This window comes from Pteronotus mesoamericanus, unplaced genomic scaffold, assembly GCF_021234165.1.
Source record: "Pteronotus mesoamericanus isolate MK-2021 breed Mesoamerican mustached bat unplaced genomic scaffold, CSHL_Meso_final contig_33, whole genome shotgun sequence".
NCBI lineage: Eukaryota > Metazoa > Chordata > Mammalia > Chiroptera > Mormoopidae > Pteronotus > Pteronotus mesoamericanus.
The window spans coordinates 10,559,437-10,586,268 of record NW_026555135.1 but is presented as its reverse complement, the minus strand read 5'-3'; the positions used below and the strand labels follow the sequence as shown (position 1 = coordinate 10,586,268).

Genomic DNA, 26,832 nt, shown 5'->3' with positions numbered 1-26,832 from the left:
TAAGTATTAAAAGACAAAATCCTTACAGGAAAATAGGAATGAGCTAAGGAAGATAACTCGTAAAGTTCTGGTCACAAAGTCAATATATAGATTTTTGGGGGTTTTTTTGCAAGTAATGAAGCTCCACCTGAGCTTACTTAATCAAAGAGGGGTATGAATTAGAAAGACACTTGGAGTATATTCGCAAAGGATAAGTTGAACAACTAGGTCCTGGGAAGAACAACCATGAACTTCGGGGCAGTCCTCTGGGGAGCCCAAAAGGGTCCCTCTCTCTTTCCGAAGCCCTGCTTCTTTCCTTATGTCTTCTTTATTCCCTATCTTCTTGAAAATATGCTTTTACTGTTTTATAGACAAGAAAATTGCTCCAATATCAAGCTTCTACCAGTATTTCTTTTGTTCAGACAGTATCTCTGAATCTCATGGTTTCAATTCCAGATTCCCCAAAACAGGGACTGACCAAACTTGACAAGTAGCCATGATAACCTCTGTGAACTTGTCACTGCTTCTGCAACCATGTGGATGCTTATGGACAAAAAGTCCCAGTAGACATTACTATATCAGCATATCTCTGATGCTTCCAAAACATTAGTCCTTTTTCTTTTCTGTAAAACTGTTCAATTTTGCTGATGTTTACTATTTTATCCTCGGTTTTAATAGACTAATAGCACACAATAAGGTCAATGAACTAAATGAAATGTTTTTAGGTAAGAAGTTTCCATAAGGAGACACCTTAGTTGGTGCTGGACTTTAAAGATCCTCAGTGAACATTTACATGTGCTTCATGAGAGGGCAGAGGAAGAGAGCAGACAGACATATTAAGTAGATTTGGAAAAGGTCATAATGATTTGAAGCCACTTGGGTCATCCTCTATTTGTACATGTGTGAGTTTGTATGTGTGTGTTGCATTTTTTTCCCCACTTTTCTCTGTTCACTAGAATAAAGCACCTCTCTTTCCTTAAATAAAGTTTTGAGCACCTATTTTTTGTTCTTAACCTACTTTTAGTGAGCCTTCAAATAAAAGAAATATAAGACATTTTTGCTACCTTAACCTTAAGAAGTTTTCTGGTTTCATTGCAGTTCACATACAATCTATAGAGGTATTTATTTTAAATAGATTCTGATAGTTTTGAGTGATTGTTTTCATTAAGTGTGTGCAGTGTAATCCCCCAGCTAGGGTTTTCTGTTGGATAATGTATTATTGCATTTCATCCAGCACATTAAACATTGATCAGGTTTCCCCATGATGTAACCATTTGATCTATAATTAATTCATCAGTTTGACCAAAGAGAAGAGTAAGAACTATATGGAGAAAAATAAAGGATAAGCCAATTAGGGGACACCCTGTAATAACCAATAGCTACTGTAGAGTTAGGTTTCAGACCCTATGACCTAAAACCTCCTTTTGAATCAAGCCTTGAGAGGGTCTGAGTATGGCTGGGTGTAGTTAAACGTATGGAGCGGGGCAAGGACAGGGTAGACATAAGTTGGTGGGAATTCTGCCAAGCATGCTGATTTTTAGAAGCTTTCACCAAAGCTGCCATAAAGCTATAATTTCCATCAGAACAACTGACTGTTTTCTTGGTCGTAGGGGAAGAGGAAGATGAAAGGAGAATTATGTCATACTCCATAAAATTAGACTTACTAAAAGCCTCATTTCTGCATTTTCTTTCCCACATACCATTCATCGTATCTCTTCCTCCCTTTCTCATACAAAATTTCAAAAATTCTTTTGGTATCTTGATTGTAGCTCCCTCTTCCTTTCTTTCCTTTCATTGTAATTTTTCCTCTACCGCAGTCTCACCTCCTCCTTTCTCATGCAAAAGTTCTTGTCTCTTTTTCAAGACTATAATACCATACTGTTGGTCAGGCACTGAACTAAGTATATCACAAGATTATCTCATTTAATCCTTACAGCAATCACATTATTCCTACTTTCAGGTGAAGAAACTGAGGCTCTGAGATGTCAAAGTGACTTCCCTAAAGTCGCACAGCTCCTAAGTGGTAGAGCTGGAACAACGCCCCATTTGTACCTAGATGTAACCAAGGCTCCCAGGCCCTTGTTCTTAGGTTCTCTGCTGTGATATAAGCCCATATAAAACTTTGGAAGAAACACAAAAGTGGAAATATGGTGTTAAAAATACCCATAATCTCAACATTCATAAAGAACCAGAGCTGAAACTTTATCTTTTCTTCCAATATTTTTAAACTAAATTTATTGGGTTGACATTGGTTAATAAGAGTATATACATTTTGAGCATACAATATTATAATACATCACCTGTATATTTCACTGTGTGCTTGTCACTCAAAGTTTAGTCTCCTTCTGTCACCATTCATTTGACCCCGTTACCCTCTCCAACCTCCTGCCCCCTTTCCTCTGGAAACCACTATACTGTGTCGATGAGTACTTCTGTTCTTATTTGTTTTGTTTGTTCATTTGTTGCTTTCTGTTTTATATCCCACATGTGAGTGTAATCATATGACTCTTGTCCTTTTCTGTCTGACTTATTTCACTCAGCATGATGCTCTCAAGATCCATCCATGTTGTTGCAAATGGTAATATTTCATTTTTCTCATGGCTAAATAGTTTTCCATTGTATGTATATATCACATATTCTTTATCCAACTATTCATTGAAATACATGGGTTGTTTTGTATGTCATGGCTACTATGAATAATGCTGCAATGAACAGAGGTGTATATATACTTTTACAAATAAATACTTTCAAAATTTTTGGGTGAATACCCAAAAGAAAGATTTCTGGGTCATGTGGTAGCTCTATTCTTAATTTGTTGAGGAATCCCCTCTTTCCAGCACTTTTTAATGTATAATAAACAGGAATTTCTGAATTTTAACGCAAGAATCCATTATTTTAATGAATTAACATCCTTAAAAATGTATAAAATTATGTCTTATTTTACAACAAAACACACTTTAATATCTATGAAAGAAAATATATCATACATGGTATGTTAAATTATATCTTCAAAATGGAACAAATAATTTCTTAAGAATTATTTAATTTTTCAGTGATACTATGTCATGTTCCAGAATACTAAATTGTTTAGTGCAAAATTTAAATATGATTCCATAGACATGTTAATAATGACATGTTCTTTTTGTTTCTAAGATATTTGCCGCAAGGAAATGTACCAGAATGTCCAAAGGAAATGAGACCAAGAAAAGATTAAAATTACTCTTTTAATCTCATGGACCATTCTCGTCCACAAAAAGAATATTGTAGACTTATTCCTAAAACAACAAACACTGAAGGAGTAAAACTATGAACTTAATTATGTGGGTAGAGTAAAGAGAATATTTATATGCAAATGGCTCTCTAAAACAATGTGTCAGAAATAAAGGCTGCACAATTGACTGGGACAAAGTATTTTTTTAAAGCTAGTAGTATATCTATATGTTTCAAAATGAATACAAGTCGTAGCTTTACTCACAGAGGTTATCTGCTGGTAGAGGAAGCAAATTAATTTCAAATAATTATGACCTTCTAATTAAATGCTATTTGAAGTGATTGGGAAGAAGGAAAATTGAGTGCCCTAGTTTTGCTTAGTATTCTTTCCTATTTTAAGAATTTGAATGTAAATTCCATTTTTATACTCTCAATTTCTTTTTTAATTTAAAAGAAGTCTGAATAACTTTATATCAGCATAGGCTTCAGAAAAAGACAAACCCAGTTAGAAATCATGTTCATGCCCTCACCAACACTGTATGCTGTCAGTAAAATTTAATGTCTTACAAAATGAGAATTAATACTTCATAATTGTTCTAATTTAAGTGAGAGCAAATAAATGAAGTGACTAGAATGGTATCACAGATAGTAGGTCCCCTAAAAATTTCAATTTCCATCCTGTTTACCTTTTAACAATTCCTGAGCACAGCATCTTTGACTCACCTATCAATAGCTGTAACTCTCTGATGAGTCTTATATTACATTTGACACCTACCTCCATATCTGTTACCTATCTGGCTACTCCTCCCACTAACTCTGGGCATGCCTACTCTCTCTCCATGGGAAACTGAAGTTCAAAGAGATGAAGTAATTTGACCACAGTCACATAGCTGATATACAGCTGGGATGCATATCCAAGCCTCCTGATGGCTAGTCCAATGCTCTTCTCAGTGCAGTAAAGCTGCCTACTTCATCCACATGTTCAGGAAAAACCATCTGATTTAGGCTGTGATTTCCTTACCCCAGCAATCAACAATTAAGGTTTACACTGTATAAAAAAGGAAAAAATTTATTCATTTGAAATGATACAGCCTGGAGAATATTTTTTTAATATCATCTACTCCCTTCGAGACAAGCAGTGTTTTAAGATATGATTAGTATTCTGAGCACAGGGTGATGGTAAACATTATGTTTTTGCATTATCATGAGATGAAAAAATTACCCACTCTCAAAGGACCAGCTGCTGCAGGGAGGCTGGCACCCACAATGTCTCCATCTTCCAAACAATTTTAATTGGTAGTTTTCTGTGAATTATTTTTCAGTCAGTTAGAAAGGAAATGTATGTGTAAATCCATTAAAGCCATAGCATCTGTTATGATGAAATGACATCACTAAATCTTAGTAAGTAAAATGTTCCATTTCAGGATTTTGAGGCTAATTAGGGTTCTCAATGAGATTAGATTTCTCAGCTCCTCAAATAGGTATAAAAAATTATAGAGATGACATAAGATTTCCAATATCTCAGCTCCTCAAGTAGGTATAAAAATTATTTCTATGCTTTTTGTATAATATTTCTACTACTATGTTATAATTTTGAATTGATGTACACAATATAGAGCAAACTGTTCACATTAGATGTACAGCAGGTCCTCAAATAATGGTGTTTCACTTAATGTCATTTCATTATAATGGTGATGATATCTTATAGGAACTTCACTTTTCACTTTTGTCTATCTCAATTAGACTATGGTAAAATTGGTTTTGTTATATGTTGTTTTGCTTAAAGTTGCAGAACCTGCCAACAACATTAAGTGAGGATTTACAGTATGTGATCCTAAGAAGAATGAGTCCAAATTTTGAACTAGGAAACCGTGAGATCATATTGAATCTCTACCCAAATCCCTGACACTTTTCTACAAAGAATTTAACCAGTTGGTACAACTCTCATTTCTATCTTAATAAATTTTATTCCATAAGATTATGGAAAGGATCTAATAAGAATATTATAAATGAACAAATTTATACTGCTACCAATAACAATCATTTATTAGGTACTTACTATATACCAGGGTCTATGCTAAGAATTTATATGTACATTATCTCATTTATTTTCCTCCCAAAGTCTTTATAGTAGGTATTACTACTTATATATCTATTTTACAGATGAGAATAAGGAGGCTTAGGGAGGTTAAGAAAATGACCAATATTTACAAACTTAGGAAATGGAGGGCCCAATAATTGAACTTAGACTTATTCTTTCACTTATTTAACAAATATTTGCTAAGGAATAGATGTCCTGAAAAAAATCAGGGAACTGGGGAATGGAAGGTGAGTAAACAACCAACTATGTTCACTTCACCCTGGGCACTGTGTGTAGAATGGGTTGAAAGATGACAATAGAGGGCCCAAGGAGAGTAGTTAAGAGGCTGTGGAAGTAATCCAGGTGAGAGATGATGTTGACTTCAAGCAGGGTGCCCGCAGTGAAGATGAGGAATCTTGGATAGATTACAGATATACTTTGCAAAGTTCTGTAGCTCTCAGTCCAACCAATTAACACCAATCAAAATCATGATGTAATTGGAAGACACCTTAAAATATCTGTCCTTCTAACTACACCATGTCTGATGCATTCCCAGTCAGATTGGGCTGAAGTTCACAATCGAACTTGATCAGCAGTGTAGTCAATGTAGTAAAGGCTAAGAAAGCTGAGGAGTTTAGGTTTTTTCTTTTTAATTCCTTTCACCTGAAATATTCTATCTAAATATAAGCTTTTTAAAATTAATCTTTGCTCACCGCTTCACAAGGTTAGGTCATAATAATATTCTTTGAGAAATCCTCATCAACACTTCTGACCTTTGCATTTTTCCATCCTTTCAGGGTCAATGATTGTATCTTGCGGGTGAATGAGGTGGATGTGTCAGAAGTTTCCCACAGTAAAGCGGTGGAAGCCCTCAAGGAGGCAGGGTCAATTGTTCGGCTCTACGTGCGTAGAAGACGACCCATTTTGGAGACCGTTGTGGAAATCAAACTGTTCAAAGGACCTAAAGGTAAATCAAACCATAAATGACTTGCAATAGGACACTGATGACAAACCATTTTGTTAAAATTCATGCTATAACCCACCTACGATGCACTCTCTTCTTTTATCCTCCAATATTCATCATGTACCTAGAGATCTGAAATCCTGTAGTAGTGGTTATTACAGAGGGTAAAAGAAACCAAAACTCTTAATGTGAAGTCAGAGAAGAAAAGAATAGATTTATGTGGGAATGTCCTTAAAAACAATAATCACAACCACCATATATATTTTTTCTATAATTTTACACCCTACCATCATGGCTTGTCTGGCATATTAATACTTTCTAATTTTTCATATATAAATGGTTACCCTTCTCATTTGTAAAAAATATCAATAGTAATGATAATAATAATAATAATTAAAATAATCTATCCTGAAATAATTGTCATATTTTAACACTGTTGTGATTATTTTTACTTTGTAATATTCTTATGTGTTATACTCAACAAGTACTAAATCACATTTTATATTTGCAATAGTCAGAATAAGTTAAAATTAATTTTTTTGAAATGCTCACAAAAATTACCTCCCTTGAGGTAATTGCAGTTATCCTGGGGAATCACATAAACATTGAGATGAATAATTATTTTAATTTTTAAGAATAGTAATTTGAGTTCTGCTTTTCAGAATGATGACATTCAATATTAGCTTAATAGTATTTTACATATTTTAGAAAAATCTAATAACTGGCTTAAGTGTTTTAAATATCTTAGGAGATAATGAGTTGATAGTTGCTATAATCTTTTAGTAAAATAACTTCCCTTTATCTTAAAATCTATTTTATCTCTAAAGCTATATGCAAGTAAAAATAATATGTACACAGCCTTCTCTGGGAGATGGTAGTGGGTGGTATTTCAGATCTCAGAGAGAAGAGCCAAACAGAACTAAGTTTGAAAGCCTCCTTTTGCCACTTTGACATTAGTAAGACCAATCTCCTCATCATTAAATGGATGTCATATTTGTAGTATCTCTCACATGGGGTTTATGAGAATTATGCAGTTAACTAATATCTGGCATGTGACGAGCAGAAGAGCTTGCTGGTTAAAAGTGCAGGCTCCAGACCTAAAATGCTAGGCTTGACCCCAAGACCGTCTTAAACTAAAAATAGAAAGCCAAAGTGAGCGGTAACAAACATTCATTTTAGATCAAAACGTATTATACTTCTGGGAAGCACTGATTCATATAGAAACTCAAATAGTGTTAATAGCTATAAGGTGAAGGCAATTTGTGAGAAAAGAAAGGGAAATAATTACATGAGTAGAAAGAGGGAATTTCTACTGATGCGAATTAGCTAAGGATAGAATTTCTACAGGTACAAATAAGCTAATTTATTTTCTAACTATATATGGTGATGCTAATTCTAAAGAGTATCCTTAATTTGCTATCCTCATATTCAAAATGTCTGATTTTCTATTAGCTTTACAAATAGTTGTTTGGACTACAATGTTGGATTGGCCCAATCCACACGTTATTTTTCCCAGTTCAAATATTCCAAAGGTTTAAGGAGTTAAGACGTGCAAAGCAATTCCTCCAGGAGGGTGGCTTTGACTCCGTTTTGAAATGGCTCCATGTATATCATTTTTCATATTCTGCAACTTACTAGTTCTTTGACCTTGGGAAAATTGCTTAAAATCTCTGAACCTTAACTTTCTCTCCTACACAACATGAATAATAATAGTGCTTGTGCTTGCCCCTAGAGATATAAGGATTAAATGAGTCAATTCACTAAAGTGGCAAAAATTGACTTCTCAACCAATATTAGCTATATAAGGTCTGTCTGGAAAAAGTCCAGCCATTGTTAATATAATGGGAACTGTTTGAGAGACATCTATGTAGGCTGGCAGCCAAAAAGAGTGGACTGGAATGCGCATGCTCAAATAATGATGCCTTCACTGTACTAATCAGTGGGGGCAAGTAAATGCCATTGAGTGAGTGTGTGTACTGTGTGGCTGTCACATTCAAAATGACTGAGTAGAACAACAAATCTGCATCAAATTTTGCGTTAAGCTTGACTATTCTGCAGTGAAAACTATTTAGATAATTAAGAGGGCTGCAGCTAGGGGCAACTGGTGATTGGCAGCTTCATCACAACTATATGCCCGCTCATGCATCGTGTCTGGTGCAGAGCTTTTTTGGAAAAAAACATCAAATCACCCAGGTGACTCAGCCTCCCTGAAGCCCATATTTGGCACCCTGTGACTTCTGGCTTCTCCCAAAACTAAAATTACTTTTGAAAGGAAAGAGATTTTAGACTGTCAATGAGATTCAGGAAAGTATGAAGGGGCAGCTGATGGTGATTAGAACTATGTGAGACCCCAAGGTACCTATTTTGAAGAGGACTGAGGCATTATTGTCCTGTGTACAATGCTTCTTGTATCTTGTATCTTCTTCAATAAATGGTTTTACTTTTCATAGTACATAGCTGGATAGTTTCTGGACAGGCCTCATATATTCATATTATCTGTAGTATTCTATGCTGCATATATGGTTTTGGTGTTCATAACAATTGTTTGGCAATGTAATTAAAATAAAGATTCTTCATAGTCTAAATTAAATACATTAAAATCACATAATTAAATCTGGGGGGAAAAAAAGAAAGAAAAGTAAAGCATTTTTATACCACAGTGTCTGGTGGTATGAAAGAAAGGATTTTCTACCCTACATGTTTACTAAAATCATATTTGAAAGAGCTTTAAAACAAAATAAAATGAGCATCACACTGTTTCTATTAAAAAGATGTACATACACACACATATATATAATGTAGGTATTTCTACAGTTCAATTACCAGCAATTATTCAGCACAACCCTAAGGCAAATACTAATTTTAAGCTCCCAGCGTAGCATTACCGTTCATTAGCAGGCCTCGTCCTAGCTGAGTCACTTGGTGACCTCCATCTGCTCAGCAGAGCAGTTAAGAGCTCTAGAGAATCCATAGCCAGAACTCTTTAATGTTATCAGGAACACATTTTCTTTTGTGGTCTATATTTTTGATACCAGGGCCCCCTCTGGCTGGTTTATATGGGTCTGAAGTATGTATTTTTCCTTTGATCCTGGAGTGGAATTGCCCTGGAACATGGAAGTGGGGACAGATGAACATTAATCAAGCAGGGATACCCAGGCAATAACCCACTGACAATGCACAGCATAGGGGCCATGGGATTATACCTGGGTTTGGCTTACTGGGAGAAGGAAGCTGCTGGAACTAAATTTATATTCCTGAAAACAGACTCCTGCCAAATCTCTGGAGAGGGGAGTGGGCCTGTTGATCCTGTTCGGATTATGCTAGTCCAGTTTTGCTTTTTTGTACTGTAACCATACCAAGGTCACTAATGGGGATTTATTTCCCTATATAAAGCTTATTGATATATCCTGGGAAAGGAACTATTTTAGTCATTGTTTAAATCCCTAATATCTCTTGCAGTACCTTAAACAAGGAAGTGCTAAATCAGAGTGAATTGAATAATTAAATTGGATTCTACACTGTATCTGGTGATACTTGCGATCTTAACTTAGCACTTATAATTCTTTATGTTTGAATGATGATTTATTTAAAAGAAATTTTTACCAATGTTTAACTCATACCATGGAGAAATGCACTGTGGGGGGTTGAAGATGTATCAGAAATGATTCTGATGGGAGAACTTGAAAGTTCTATGGGAAAGACAGACACAGTCAGCTAACTTTAATGCAAAGCAGAATGAAACGAGCTCTGTGCTGAAATTTGAGCTGTTATTCCAATGAGGAGGAATGGACAATGTGGTTCATCTTAATCAGAAGAGACAAAATCCTCCAGGGAATTTAAAGCTTAATGTGCCCACAGGTCCTTATCTGCCCTTATTGAGCACATGGGCACTAAGCATCAACATTCTAGCCAGCTGAGCCAAGTAGCCTTGATTATGTGTGTATAATACAGAGCTCACCGGGTATGTCCATCAATTTAGTCTTTCAATAATTCCACAAATATTTAATAAGTATTTATTATGTACTTGGCACAATGTCAGATAATGAAGAGTGACAAAGAAATAAAAAGATTTTACTCAAGATTATAGTCTTATGGCGAAAACACCTATCATATAAACTGGAAGAAAAAAGATTATGAAGTGGCACCAATTAAATAGTGGGTAAAATAGGACTTCTCTGAGGAAGTGCCACTTACGCTAAACCTTGAAATATAAATAAAAATAGAAGTTATCCCCATAAAGAGTGGACAAGAACATCAAGATGGAAGTAAAAGCATGTGTGTATGAAGGCCCTAAGGTAGGAAAAATTGTGACACCATCTAGGAAATAAAAGAAGTCAGTTGTGACTGAAATTTAATGATAGAATAATGAATGATATGAAATGATATTATCAAGGTAAGCAGGGGCACATCATGCACAGCTTTGTTGACCATATTTATTTAAAGATTTGTGTTTTTCTTGGAAACTCATGGAGACTGAACAGTACACTATTAAACAATGAATGGGTCAATAATGAGATAAGAGTAGAAATCAAAAAATTTCTGGAAACAAATGAAAATGAACAGACAACTGTCCAAAATCTATGGGACACAGCAAGGGCGGTCCTGAGAGGGAAATTCATAGCAATACAGGCTTACCTTAATAAGATAGAAACATTTCAAATAAAAGACCTAACACTACAACTTGAAGAACTGGAGAAACAACAACAAATAAATCCCAGAGCAAGTAGAAGGAAGGAAATAGTCAAGATTAGAGCAGAACTGAATGACATAGAGACAAAAAGAACAATTCAGAGGATCAACCAATCCAGAAGCTGGTTCTTTGAAAAGATTCATAAAGTGGACAAACCTTTAAGCAGACTCATCAAGACAAAAAGGGAGAGGACCCAAATTAATAATATCAGAAATGAAAGAGGAGAAATAACAACTGATACCACAGAAATACAAATGATCATCAGAAACTATTATGAACAATTATATGCCAAGGAATTTGAAAATCTTGATGAAATGGACAAATTTTTAGAAAAGTATAATCTTCCAACACTGAAGGAGGAAGAAACAGAAAGCTTGAACAGACCGATAACAGTTGTGGAAATTGAAGCAGTAATCAAGAAACTCCCAGCACACAAAAGCCCAGGGCCAGACGGTTTCCCAGGAGAATTTTACAAAACATTTAAGGAAGAGCTAACCCCTGTCCTTCTCAGACTATTCCAAAAAATCCAAGAGGAGGGAAGACTCCCAGACTCCTTCTATGAGGCCAGCATCACCCTGATCCCAAAACCAGATAAAGACCCTACAAAGAAAGAAAACTACAGGCCAATTTCGCTGATGAACATAGATGCTAAAATCCTCAACAAAATATTGGCAAACCGCATCCAGCAATACATTCAAAAGATTATCCATCACGATCAAGTGGGATTCATCCCAGGGATGCAGGGATGGTTCAATATACGCAAATCAGTAAACGTGATACACCACATAAATCAAAGAAAAGACAAAAACCACATGATCATCTCGATAGATGCAGAAAAAGCATTTGACAAGGTACAGCACCCATTTATGATCAAAACACTCAGCAAAATGGGAATAAATGGGGCATTCCTCAATGTAATAAAGGCCATATATGAAAAACCTACAGCCAATATCATACTCAACGGGCAAAAACTGAAAGCTTTCCCACTAAGATCGGGAACACGACAAGGATGTCCGCTCTCACCGCTTCTTTTCAACATCGTATTGGAAGTCCTAGCCACAGCGGTCAGACAAGAGAAAGAGATAAAAGGCATCCAAATAGGAAAGGAGGAAGTAAAACTATCATTGTTTGCAGATGACATGATAGTGTACATAGAGAACCCTGTAGACTCTACCAAAAAACTCCTCAACCTAATAAGTGAATTTGGCAAAACAGCAGGATACAAAGTCAACATTCAGAAATCAAAGGCGTTTTTGTACACCAGCAATGCAATAGAAGAAGAAGAAATCAGGAAAAATATACCATTCGATATAGCACGGAAAAAGATAAAGTACCTAGGGATAAATTTAACCAAAGACACAAAATACCTGTATGCAGAAAACTATACAACATTGAAAAAAGAAATTAAGGAAGACGCAAATAAATGGAAGCATATACCGTGCACATGGATTGGAAGAATTAATATCCTTAAAATGTCCATACTACCAAAAGCGATTTATAGATTCAACACAATCCCTATTAAGATACCAATGACGTATTTCACAGAAATAGAACAGACATTTCAAAAATTTATATGGAACCATAAACGACCTCGAATAGCCACAGCAATTTTGAGAAAGAAACACAAAGTAGGAGGGATCACAATACCGGACATCAAACTCTACTACAAAGCCACCATACTCAAAACAATCTGGTACTGGCACAAGAACAGACCCATAGACCAGTGGAACAGAATAGAAAGCCCAGAAATAAGCCCAGGTCTCTATGGACATCTAATATTCGACAAAGGGGGCAGAAGCATAAAATGGGGCAATAACAGCCTCTTCAACAAATGGTGTTGGGAGAGCTGGATGGCTACATGCAAAAAATTGAAATTGGATCATCAGCTGACACCATACACAAAAATAAACTCAAGATGGATAAAAGACTTAAATATAAGTCGCAACACCATCAAAGTCCTAGAGGAGAACATTGGCAGGAAACTCTCAGATATCCCACGCAGCAATTTTTTCACTGATATGTCTCCTAAAGCAAGGGACATAAAGGAAAGAATAAACAAATGGGACCTCATCAAAATAAGAAGCTTCTGCATGGCTAAAGAAAACATCAGCAAAATGAAAAGGGAGCCAACCATTTGGGAAAATATATTTGCTAATGATACATCAGATAGAGGTTTGATCTCCAAGATATACAAAGAACTCACTCGACTTGACTCCAAGAAGACAAACGATCCAATCAAGAAATGGGCAAAGGACCTGGGCAGATGCTTTTCTAAGGAGGAGATACAGAGGGCCCAGAGGCATTTGAAAGGATGCTCTGCATCACTAGCCATCAGAGAAATGCAGATCAAAACCATCATGAGGTACCACCTCACACCGGTCAGAATGGCCATCATAAACAGATCCACAGACAACAGGTGCTGGCGAGGCTGTGGAGAAAAGGGAACTCTAGTCCACTGTTGGTGGGAATGCAGACTGGTGCAGCCACTATGGAAAGCAGTGTGGAATTTCCTCAGAAAGCTGAAAATGGAACTGCCTTTTGATCCAGCGATTCCCCTGCTGGGACTATACCCTGAGAACACCAAAACGCCAATACAAAAGAACCTATGCACCCCAATGTTCATAGCAGCACAATTTACAATAGCCAAGTGTTGGAAGCAACCTAAATGCCCATCAGTAGATGACTGGATCAAAAAATTATGGTACATATACACAATGGAATACTATGCAGCAGAAAGAAAAAAGAAGTACTAAACTTTGCGACAGCATGGATGGAACTGGAGAGCATCATGCTAAGCGAAATAAGCCAGGGGGCGAAAGACAAATACCATATGATCTCACCTATAAGCGGAACCTAACCAACAATGCAAAGAAGCAAGGCAAATATGACCAGCAACACTGAAAGGAAAAGAAATCAACAGAGACAAGAGGGAAGGTGGGGGGCAGAGAAAGGGAAGGGAAGGGGAAAGTCAAGGAACATATAGCAAGGACTCATGGACAAAACCAAAGGGGAAGAGCTGAGGGAGGGAAGGTGGGAGGGGGCAAGGGAAAGAGGTGGGGGGAAGGCAGAGACAAATGTATTTAAAAAGTAAATAAATTAATTAAAAAAATAAATAAATAAATTTAAGTTAAAAAAAATAAAATAAATAAAGATTTGTGTTTTTATTTCAAGTGCAATAGGAAGTTATTGCGAAATTTGCAGCATGGGAGTAACATGATCAAATCCGTCATTTTAAATGATCACTCAGTCACTGTGAAGAAAATGCATTGAAAGGGATAAGACTGGGAGCATAGATCAGTTAGAAGTTACTTGAAGAAAGCATGAAAAAGTGAATGGATTCAAGCTATGTGTTGGAGATATAATTGATGCTACTTATTGATACCCTAGATGTGGGGTGTTTCAAGGATGAGGCTCAGTTTTCTAACTTTGCAAATGAAAGGATTATGGTGTCATTTGGGGAGGACTGTGGAGAAACCTCTGTGGGAAGAAGACTAGGAGTTAATTTTTGGACATGTTACGATGAGATGCATCTGAAAAGGACATATCAATGAGGCAGAACTGGAAACACTTCTTTAAAACCCTGTCAAATTAATATTCTAAATTTTTCCTATATTTTTCAAAATATTCAGAAAGGGAATATCTGATGAACTGATTTTCTCACTTTTTATTAATCTTTAATAAAATAATCATGAATAAGGTTATTTCTGCTATTTGAACAGTGATAAGGACTTATTAAATATATTTTTAATAATTTTTATTTTTCAATTAGAGTTGACATACATTATTTTCAGATATGCAACCCAGTCATCAGATGTTTACATAACTTACAAAGTAATCACCCTGATAAATCTAGTACCCGTCTGACACCATACATAGTTATTACAGAATTATTGACTATTCCCAATGCTGTACTTTATATAACTACTAATTTGTACTTCTCAGTCCCTTCACCTTTTTGACCCATCCCACCAACCCCACTCCCATTTGGCAACCGTCAAAATGTTCTCTGTACCTACGAGTCTGTTATGGCTCTGACTGTCCTTTATTTTGTTTTATAGATTCCACATTTAAGTGAAATCATCTGGCATTTATCTTTCTCTGTCTTATTTCACTCAACACAACACCCTCTAGGTCCATTCATGTTGTGGCAGATGCCAAGATTTCATGCTTTTTTATGGCTGAGTCATAGTCCATCATATATATGCATCAGTTCTTTATTCACTCATCTATTGATTGACACCTAGGTTGCTTCCATATCTTTGCTTTTGTAAATAATGTTGCACTAAATATGTGGGTGCATATGCCTTCTCAGTTCAGTGTTTTGGGTTTCTTTGGTTAAATACCAAGAAGTGGAATTTCTGGGTCTTTTCTCTCCTTGTAGCCATTGTTTAAAAGTCTATTTCATCTGGTATAAATATTGCTACCCCAACTTTTTTAATTTCCATTTTCATAAAATATTTTTTATATCTTTACTTTCCATGTGGGTGTATCTTTCGATCTGAAGTAAGTTTCTTATAAATAGCATATGTAAGGGCTTGTTTTGCTATCCATTCAACCACCACGTGTCTTTTTTTTCCCCATGTGTTTTGACTGGAGCATTTAATCCATTTTATTTTAACACTAAGTTTATCTATTCTTCCCCTAAGTTCATTGAGCATCCTTATAACCAGTGTTTTGAACTCTGCATCTGGTGGATTGCTCGTTTCCATTTTGTTCTTTTTCTGGAGTTTTTTTTCTGTTGTTTAATTTGGGCTATGTTTCTCTGTCTCCTCATTTTGCTGCCTCCCTATGTTTGTTTCTTTGTGTTAGGTAAAGATGCTATGTCTTCCAGTCTTAGTAGAGTGGCATTACATAGTAGGTAATACATGTAGGTAGTCCTGAAGGGCCCAATGGTGCAGGCTCCCTGATTACCTAAACCAGGAGCTCCAGGTGCGGGCTGTGTGCGCACTCCTGTTGTAGTTGATCCTTGATTGCTGTTGGCACATAAATGAAGGGTTTACCTTCAGGCCAATTAGCTTCAAGGACTAGCAGCAACCACTGTGGAGCTCTACTATGTAGGGGTTAACCCCATAGAGCAGGATTCACTTCATTCAGCAGGATTCTGGTCCCCACTGAGTCCACTCCTTCAGTGTGTTCCTCGTGAAGATCTTTGGTGTGGTCTAAGTCTGTCCATCAGATTCACTGTCTCTGGGTCCTCCTGGAATGTGCAGGCCAAGATCAGCTTCCACCTGTGCCCTGCACGAGGCCAGCCAGCATGAGCTATAGAGCCATCTGTAGATGGCTGCTTCTTATGCTGGATGGACTTTGATGTGCTCAGGAGGGACGAAGCTGGGAACCAAGGCCTGGGGCCACTTAGCAAGAGGTATGTCTACTCCAATGCCAGATGCTGGTGCTGCTTGTTAGAGATTTTAGGCAACATTAACCAAAAAAAAGGCCATTTTTTTGAAAAATCCTCTGGAACTGATGAGCCTGCAAGTTGGATGGGGCAGAGTCCCAGGTAATCACCTGGATGGGACTATCAGTGTTGTCTAGATTGATGGAGAACTCACACATGAAGCCCATCTACTGGCTCTGCTGGGGAGGGCTCAGCAAAGGACCAATGGCCTCTGCCAGCACTTATGTCTGGGATAAAGCTGCCCCCCTCCAGTCCTTGTTCTGAAGCCAGACAATTCAGTTCCTTCCTGTATATCCCTGGTACTTTCAAGCTGCTGCCCTAGCAGTGGAGCCCAGAGTACATGAGTCTAAGTCCCATGCATGGGCCCTTTAAGAGAAATGCCTGGGATTCCAGAAGCTCTCTGGCTCACTCAGCCACAATTTGTGCTGGTTTTCACAGCTCAAAGTTATGGGGACTGCTCTTCCTGGCACTAGAACTCTGGGCTGGGTGTGGAGCTGAGACCCCTTACTCCTCAAGGGGAACTTCTGGAACTGAGATAGCTCTCCTAATTTTTGTCCACAACATATGAGTGTGGGCCAGCCTGTCTTGTGTTCCACCTCCCTTACCAGTCTCAACATGGATTCTTTATATCCTTAGTTGTAGGACTTCTGTTTAGTTAGATTTCAGGTGGTTCTGAATGATCGTTGTTACATACTTGTAATTTTGATGTAGTTTTGGCGGGGTGAGAGTACCCATGTTTACCTACACCACCATCTTGCCTGGGAGCGCTATTAAATCTTTTTTATAGATATTTTTAATGCCCAGGTTATTTTTATTGGGAGTTTGTTTTTTGGTTGTGTTTGTTTTTACATTGGTTACAAGGTAAAGTGTTATTCTCTCCTCTTGCATAGATAAAATATTTAGGGATTTTTTTTAATTTAATCTTTGTTGTATTTTTTTCCATTACCAGTCACCTTATACTCCTCTCCCCCCAGTTATCACCACACTATTGTCCATGTCCATGAGTCCTTTTCCTTGGCAAAATTAAATTTACAATTTCTCAATTCTATAACTTGTATTTATTCTATATTTGTACAAATTACTATTTCTGAGATGACCTTTGGTATATGTGATTCTGTCTTTATAGCAGGGCTAATTTTCCCAATATTCAACTAGAATTATTTGGCTGGTGACTTACGGCTATTCGTATCAGTAATGAATATTTGAGTAAAATGCTATACTGATTTAGGACATCTTTTCTTAATAATCTATAAAAATTTTCCTAACCTCACAGTTGTAGATTTGGTCATTGCAAGCAGCTGGGGTGGCTGTGGGTGGGCAGTCAGTCGAGAAAAAAAAAAATGGTAATCATGTACAGGAAGCAGTAATTAGGCAAATCCACTTAGACTTGCCAAGGAAACAGAAATAGGCAAGGAAGAAAATCTGAAGCACGCATGTGCTTTCCCAGGAAATAGATTTGCAATAAAAGTCTTTCTAGTGACTTTCCCAAAAACACTCTGAGTCAAAACTTCTAAGAAGCCATACAACTAAACATGTGCAGACTATTGTTTTTGTGGCTTAAGCCTATGCAAGAAATGAAATGCCTTTTTTTCCCCACCAGTCCTTGTTGCTTAGGGATAATATAGTTGAAGTCCAAATTCTAAAACTTAAAGTGTGAAAACCATAGCTTTACTGATATCCAAAGGTAGACTTGCTTGTGGCTCTATTTCAGCCACCTTATTCTTTAATGAAAACTGAAAGAGTGGTAAAGTCTCTCAGGCAACAAATTTCAGCCACTCTCCTTCATTATTTCTAAAACATTTTTAAACTTCATCTGTTTATAAAGGTAGAGGTTTGTATTAGCAAAGACTGAAAATGCAGTGAATATTATAGCTCAAAGCCCTTTTCTTCTTATTCTTTTTCTGCCTTTTTAAACCAGGCATCATGTCCTTTGGAACTTTCTCCCAAAATAACTAGTTCTCTCTTTAAATCCTCTATTGCCATTACTATGGTGCTCTTATCTTTATTATACAAGGTGGGACAAGGTAGATTTACATTTTTTTTTGTATGGAAAACAACACAATAATTTAAAAAATATATAATACAAGAATAAACTCTGCATTTCACCTACTCAAAACTATAAACCTTCTTTTGCCCAACCCTGTATTTTGTCTGATCTACTGTAGTAGATTATACTGCCAATCCCTGCCTATATATCTCTCCTAAAATCACAGCCCTGTTCATTGTTCTCCATGCTTCAAAAGTTTATTGGTTTTCTATTGCCACTAAGCAGTAAAGATCTAAATATCTTACCATAGCATTTCAGGCCCTCGATGATCTCCACTCCTCCAGCAACAATATTTACTTTCAGCCTTCTCTTGTTTTCTCCCTTTCAGGCAGCTCCTGATGCAGGTGAGCTGGACTGTGTACAGTTTCTTACATACATGCTGCTAGGCCTTTGCTCACCTCTTTCCCACCTTAGGAATGCCTTCTCTTACCACTGGGACCAATATCCATTGGCATCATTCTATCCCCGACAAGGCGAGCCAATTCAATTCGACCTCCTCCTCAAAGCTTTACTAACTGACCCAACCAGAAGCAGCATTTCATTCCTAAGGACTTTATTCCTTCCTCTTCTTTAGTTACCGGGCCATCTACATGATCCATGGGGCATAGAAAGGACAAATAGCAATAATTCAAATTAAGGAGATGAGTAAACTGCTAATTATAACACTTACGATCCTGAGTTATGATCTCTATTTCATGCTAGATTCAAAGCATTTAGTGAACACTTAAAAGGAAAGTATAAGCTCTATGTTGATTCTGTGTCCAAATCTGAGTAGAAATGGGAAGATTTGGGGTAAAGAAATGGAGGAGAGTCTAAGACAAATGATGACCGTCACTGCGTTGTGGCAATGTGGAAAAGGAACAGCCAGAGTAGAAGCTGAATCGTTTCACTGCCAAGGGGAGTCCCTTACAAGGTCAGCCTTTGTTCTGGCCTATAATTTTTTTATAATTCACAGAAACTATCTGTTTAAGAAATTGGGACAAAATAGTGTTTGAAGTATCTAGCACTCTGCTTAACAGGCCAATTAACCAAAAGCCAATTTCCGAACTACTGAGGATTTTTATATTATTGTTTTCTTAAAAACATTTTATGACATATATTGTCAAGCTTGGTTAAATATCGACTTGACATGTGTGTCACATTACAGGCAATTTCTCAAATATCTAACGAGATGTTTTCTGGACTGTATACATCTGCATACTCATTTTCTTTCTCTAATCTGCCCCCTTGTTCCTCCCTCTGCTCCTGTCCCTTTATCTCTGTGACACTGATATGACCAGAGTGAACTTTCTCAGTGTTGATGTGAGAAGTCCATCTGACAGTTTTCAGAGGTGGTCATTGGATAAAATAACTCTTCTACAACTTGATTTTTGGTATGTAATCCTATAGCTGCTGGTATCAAGCAAATAAGTGCTCTGTGAACACTGAATGAACTAAGATTTTTAATTGAAAATTAAATGCACTGCCCTTAATATTCCAGAGATTGTCTGCATTGAAATTCTTCTTTTTATTTCCTCTGTTCATGAATAGCTTTGCTGATGAACTACTACCGCCTGAGGACAATAATTGGGAATTTTTAAGTTTTGCAAAGTTTTCAGTTGTCCGGAATTCAGCTGTTTATACTAAAGCCATTTATCAGTCTACTGGGTAAAAACTAAACACAGAGGTTATGCAACTGTTTTGAATACTAGCATCTAACCATTTACTGCATCAAGGGACATCATGCATTTCCTTTTTTCTTGCCATATAATGGAGTAAATTATAATTTGTATTCATTTTTAATGCATATTCAAATGTGTCTCTGAATGTAAGGCACAGTTTACTCTTTAATCAAGCCTGTGCCCTGGCTTTTGAGTTCTAAGTGGTAGGTAGACCAATTTGTGGTGAAGGGCCATTTTTAACAATGGTTTGACTCTTAATAAAAACAAATGGCAAATTCATCTGTTTGGCATGAGATTTCAAAACACTATATTTTCCTGTCAGTGCTAAAATGTTTTTAATCTTTTTGATATACCAAAATTGTTCCCTTGAGAACACAAGGAGATTTGAGTGAGTGCATGTGCAGTGCAACCTTTCATTGAAATATAATATTCAAAATCAAAAAGAAAATGCCTATTTGTGTTAAGCCAAGAAAATAGTCCTCTTGGAAATAAACTGTGGCTAAACCAGCGCCTCTTTGCCCACCCATCCAAGAATAAATCCTTACAACATATTAATGAGCTCTCTGTGTTCCCAAGTACTTTATGTAGAATTTCTTGAATATGTACATGTTTCATTTCTGATCATATCTGGATAAAAGGTATGTGCTTATGAACTGGAACACTCTCTTTCACCTAATATTTGGTCAGTTTTTATAAAGATATCTAAAAAAGAGTTCTCTCCTGAGACCTTGTAGCTAGTGATTTTTATTCATGAAAAAACAAACTACAAATATTGTCCCTCTATTATAACATTATGGGAAAGTAAAACAATTGATTAAATTTGCCAAATTCTTTTGGAAATTAAGAAATGAAGCCATGCCTCTGATTTGCCATTTGAGGATAACATGTGGCCACTGAGTTTTTCTTTTTGTTTTGTTTTTAGTTTATTTCTCCACTGTTTAAATCTAGCTCATAATTTTTAATAGAATTTATAATCAGTGGCTCCTTGACAAATCTTTAAAGTTAAAATTATTTTTACCATGGAAACCAGATTTTTTAAAAAATGTAATACTGGATGTAATTTTTTTTTTGACATTCAAAAGTTTTGTAATTCCCACAGAAAACTCTCTTCTCCTAGCTATGAATATTTGCTGAGGACAAAATTTAACTGTATAGCATTTTTTAAAGTTTTAAAAAAGAATTATATTGTCATGGTAAGTACTATGACTGGAAATGTTTCTGATTTATGGTCAGCAGCAAATCAATTTCATGAAAAGACTTTAGGATTTGGACCAGCACTTAAGTTTAAATCTTCGCTTTACCTAACTATTAAATGGGCATATTGAGTAGCTGCCTTGGTGATTTTAAGGATTAAATAAGATATGTCATACAAATCAGTGCCCAATAAATTTAAATTGCTCTTTTTCCTTGTTCACTTTTTTTAAGAAGCACATAAGTGCAGAAAATTATAACTCATTTACTCAACAAATATTTTATTTTAAAAGCAATTATGAAGCCAATCAGTTCTAAATGCTAAATCAAATGAACGACGATAATAAAGAAGTTTTGGCTTTTCTCCCAAATACCTTCTTAGAACACCGGCATTTATCTAGGCTACAAAAATGCAGGCCTCCTCTACTGGCTGGCATTGACTTCATGCTAAATTCATCATGGCCCACTAACCTATGTAAATGGATTTTCATTTTAGTTCCCCAGCTCATCAACCAATGTACATTAAATTCTTCTCCTGTTATAGAACATCGAGATCCAATAAAATTAAAGCTTGTACTATTTTTTATTCATGGACCATGACTACTAATGCTATTAGCTGTCAGTCAAAAGCCTTATACTACCTTTTGTCACTGAGCTAAGTATTTTTGACATTATATCTCCTACATAAAAGTCAGGAAGGATAAAATAAAATCTCTATTTTTAATACCCATAAAGAAAGCCAACTTAGTGATTTTTAAACATGGAATATAATGTAGGTTAGCCAGTTATGAGATTCCACCAAGAATCTACTGAAACTTAGAAATTTGCACAATACAATGATATTAGGAAAGGAGAGAACTGTCAGTCAATGCTAAAAGGAGAGCAGTTAGGAAGAAGGAAGAGTAAAAATAACAAAGAAAACGAACTAGGTACATTTTTCTAGGTGAGTCAGTGTTTTGTAGTCATGAACAAAGACATAATTCGTTCCATATAGACCATCAGTCTTCTGAAGAAAGAGTTCAATAATTGCTTCCCAGGAACCTAAAAATAGTTGTTGAGTATTCATAAGTAGTTGAGTCATATGGGAAAATTTAATCTTCATAGATGCATTCATTTGAATCAACTGAATGTGGTTCCAATATTTTTTTAAATAATAACTTTGCAAGAATTCTTAGGCTTTAAATACTCTAGTCTCTCAAAATACACACATTTGCTCAAGTATTTAACAAAATATTAATTGAATGCCTCTGACTATGGGACTAAAAGTTGGAGATAGAGACATGGTGTAACCTCAAGGAGGATAGTGGTTCCAGTATGGTGTGTGAAATATATGCATGCATAGATAATTGCAGTACCACTGGGTAAATATTTACATAGCTTTTGCAAGGAAACCTTAACCAAGACTTCAAATTCTGCTTTAATGCTCTGGGAAGAAACAGCTTTCTAACACTGGTAGTAGCTCTTCACTTGACTACCCTCATTGGATTTGTTTTTATGTTTTTTTCTCATAATTGAGCTGAGAGCTGGAATTCCTTTTACATTGTCTAGTAATACTGTTTCTACCTTCTCCAGCTACATAAATATTCTTTATAAGAGAGCCCTTTACACATTTGTAGGCCATTGCCCAGGCTCCTTTTAGCTCTCTCTTCTTTAGACTAAGGAAGCCCAGTTTATTGATCATTCTTGATACATCATGATTTTCAGACCCTTTATTTTACTGTTTTCATCCTATGAGTTTTCTCAAGTTTCACAATATTCTGCCCAAATAATGAAACACATAATCATATACAGAGATTCCCTGGTATGCTTATAAGTACAGACCATAGTGAGCAGAGTTCTCTATGTGGACTTTATAAACAGTTTATGTAATATAATATAAAATTGTGTCAGCTTTGTTTTAAGACTCTCTATTTTGCTTCAGATAAAGATTATGGACAGTTAAATATTTCATATTAACTACTAGCTACCAAATATATCTTAAAATTACATCTATGTCAGGATAATTGATTTTTAATGTAAATTTATAAAGTTATATTTATCTATTAAAATTAATATTGATGAGTGGCGCCTGTTGACATTGTTCTTAATAGTAGTTAACAATTACTCATATTAACCAGCTTTTCCTCATTTGTGCCAATTACAGTGACCTGAAGATAGATCCACAGAATTCTTAGAAACAGATTGGAATTAGTCAGGGATATATGTTTCCCCAGCACACAAAAAAATGAAAATGAAACCCACATATATAAGGAAAAATTGGGTTTAAAAATAATAGAAAGATAAAGATAAAATAAGTGCCTATGACCAAATTTTTTCACCAAGCAGAATGTATATACTACTGAAAAATAGGTATCCAGTTTATGAGAGCAGATTAATCTTATCTGCTCCAAGAAATTCTCTCCTACAGTAACTCACAAAATAAACAAACCACAAGGAAAATCAATAACAACAAAAATATCTGCTAACAGTGATGAAAGAAGGAATGCAATACAGCTTAATGAAATACCCTTTAAAAAACTATGACAAAGGAAAGAAGCAGCAGCAGAGGCTTGGAAAGGTCTAGCACTTCTCCACCCCTATGCTCCTTCTGAAACTCTGGAGGTTACTGACAAATCCTGAGACTTCCAGCACTAAATCTGGAGAGGAGTATGCTGAGCTGATAGCCTTATCATTTTTCAAACGTTAGTGGAAACTTGCTGTTGGGAGATCTAAAGTGGAGAGAGTGAACAGCAATGCTAATATTACCTGATGGAAGTTAAGGTATTGTAGCCATAGACCCTGAATTAGAGAAATTACCCAACTGGGTGCACCCTGGTATTATACATTATATAAGAATCTCAAAAAATGGCAGGATTTGGGTGTTCTAAGAAAAAATGGCACAAGTAACTACAGCCTTATTGAGTTCTCCCCAGCTCCTTCTTCAGCTCTTGCCTCTGCACAGATTAGAATACATGCTGTGTGCTCTAACATACTCCCACACACACACTGTAACTTTGAAGGAAAAACAAAATGATTATAAGTAAAAAGAAAAGCGTAAAATAGTGACATACACTGTATCAGAGCAAACAGTGTCTGTGGCCTGCCCAAGCATGAGCAGGATGAAAAAAATTTAGCAACTCTGTAAACACACCACAATCAAAACCAAAAAGAACCATCACCATTATAATCTAGTTTATTAGGCACTTACTAGGTGTTAGGCATCGCTCTAAATGTTTATCTCTTTTAGTCCTTATAAGACTCCCCATGAAGTACTTTTATTACATATTCAAATATGGAGGTTTAAAAGCTGCCTGAAGTCACACAAATGGTGTCAGAGCCAGGATACTAATCGACCTGGCTCTGGAACTCAAGCCATTAACCCCATGTAATCTTGGTTCTCATAGCCGGCAAGAAAAAGGAGAAAAGGGAGAGGGGTGGTTAGAAAAAGTAAAAGATAAAAGACAAATGGTTCTATCTAAAATTATGGAACAGAAAGAAACTACTCATAATTATTTTTATAGAACAATTTAAGAAAATAGATGCAATAAAATGAAGTGCTGAGAGACAAAATTATAACACTATACACCGAGCTGCAAAGAAAAATTATAGATCTAAGGAACTCAGTAAAAGGCCTATCAATATCATCATTACAGAAACTGTAAATATATATTATAAACAGAAAAAAATAGATGTCACTGAGATTAGTGGCAAAGAGCAAAGCTTAAGATAATCATGGTGAACACAGACTTAAATAACTAAAGAGAAAGAATATTTTACAGCTATACTAAACAGGAGCTACGGGGCCTTGAGAAAGAAGAGCTGGAGGTCCTAGGTAATGAGGCCCAGACAAGGGTTCAAAAATTATAGTGTCAGCCACTCAAACTTTCTTAATCACTTATCACAACTATTATTTACATTGTCTTAGGTATGTTTGATTATAAATTGAAAAGGTAAAAATTTTTAACTTTATGATGATAAACAAAGGAAATCAACCAAAAATTATTTCAAACAATGAAAGAATGCAATAATGTGGCTCATTATAAAATTAATATACAGAAATCAATAACATATAAAATATATGCACATATGTAAGCTCAGTAACCAATTAAAAGATATAAAGAAAGAAAATATATAATTTACTTTAGCAACAAAAATTACAAACACTTAAGAATGATGTGAGATTTATATAAAAGTAACTTTAAAAAGACCCCTAAGGAACATGCAAGAAGGGAACACCATGATTTGTCATTGCAAAGAAAGATGCAACATCATAAACTCTCAATTTTCACTTTTACACTACACACTTAAAGCAAAAATACTAATGAGAAAATTTTAATTCTATAGTTTATTTATATGGCTCAGGATGATCTTTCATTCATTTATCAAGTCAAATGAAGTTTAATATTAACATATATTGCTTATTAAAATAAATTTAGAATTACTTTATCTGTGAAATCATTTTCTCATTTTGTTAATTAATGGCATTAAATCTGTGCATGTGAGAGCATCAATGTTGAGAGTGGAGATTGAAAAAAATAAGGAAAGAAGACTTATTTTTGTTACTTAGCGTACCATTGATGGAAGCACTGCAATTAAATTCAAAAACTTTAAAATTACTTCTGTAAGTAATATGTTACTAAAACAAAAAATCATATTGTTGAAGTAAATAAAAATAATCAGAATATTAGATTAATGTGATAAAGATATAATAAAAAATAAAGACTTTTGATATTTTCTGTAACTTGGGACAAATCTTATTGTGTTCAAGTTTTACTACAAATACATATTAAAGTGTAACTGAACTCAAAAAAAAAAAAAGAAAAACTCATAAGCCAGAATAGTCAAGAAAATTAGAAAAAATAACAAGTCCTATCCTAACATACGTTTTCAAATATTATAAAATTCAAAATAGATAAGAAATTTATATATGATACAGATGGTATGTCTAATAAGTGGGAAAACATGAATTGTTTAATAAGTCATACATAGAAAACTGCATCTATCTTTAAAAAAGAAAGTTGAGTCCTCCTTCATAATCTAAACTAGAATAAGTTAACAATCAAATTTTTATTTTATTTTATTAAAAAAGAAAGTATTCAACATAAAGGTAGGAATGGATAAATTGAACTATATTAAAATTAGGAAATTTCCTCATTCAAAAGGAAACCATAGAGTGAAGATATTCCCAATAAACCTGTCCTACCTTTGTATGATGCTCAACCTTACTCATAATGAAAGAATTAAAAATTAAGAGCACATTTTTTAAAATTTGTTTACACTTAAGAACTGGCAGTCACTGTGGCAGCGGGTGCGGTGAAAGAGGCTCCGTCACCGTGGAGGGCACTAATAAAATACCTCCAACTTTTCAAATGCTCACATTGGATTCTACTTCGAGGAATTCATCCTGGAAATGAACTTGTATATGTGGGAAATAACAAAGTTAATGGAAAATGTCTCTAATATCAAAAAATGACAATCTAAATGTCAAAAGAATGGCTACAAAAATCTAATACACCCCTATACTACTCTTTCACTGTAAAAAGGGAGAGAGAAAAGTTCTGTATGCACTGATATGGAACCAAAGTCCACATCTGTTGTTAAATCATACACATGATAGAAGCAATATACATAATGTT

The 26,832-nt window shown here is 35.5% G+C and overlaps 1 protein-coding gene across 7 annotated transcripts in view; it reads left to right on the top strand.

Moving 5' to 3' along the window:
- DLG2 (discs large MAGUK scaffold protein 2) overlaps window positions 1-26,832 on the top strand; it is an 839,012-nt gene that overhangs the window by 308,060 nt on the left and 504,120 nt on the right. For all 7 annotated transcript variants that reach the window (XM_054576362.1, XM_054576359.1, XM_054576358.1 and 4 more), the window contains exon 5: window positions 6,067-6,236. In XM_054576362.1, the coding sequence (XP_054432337.1) occupies window positions 6,067-6,236 (170 nt within the window). The remainder of the gene's footprint in view (window positions 1-6,066; window positions 6,237-26,832) is intronic.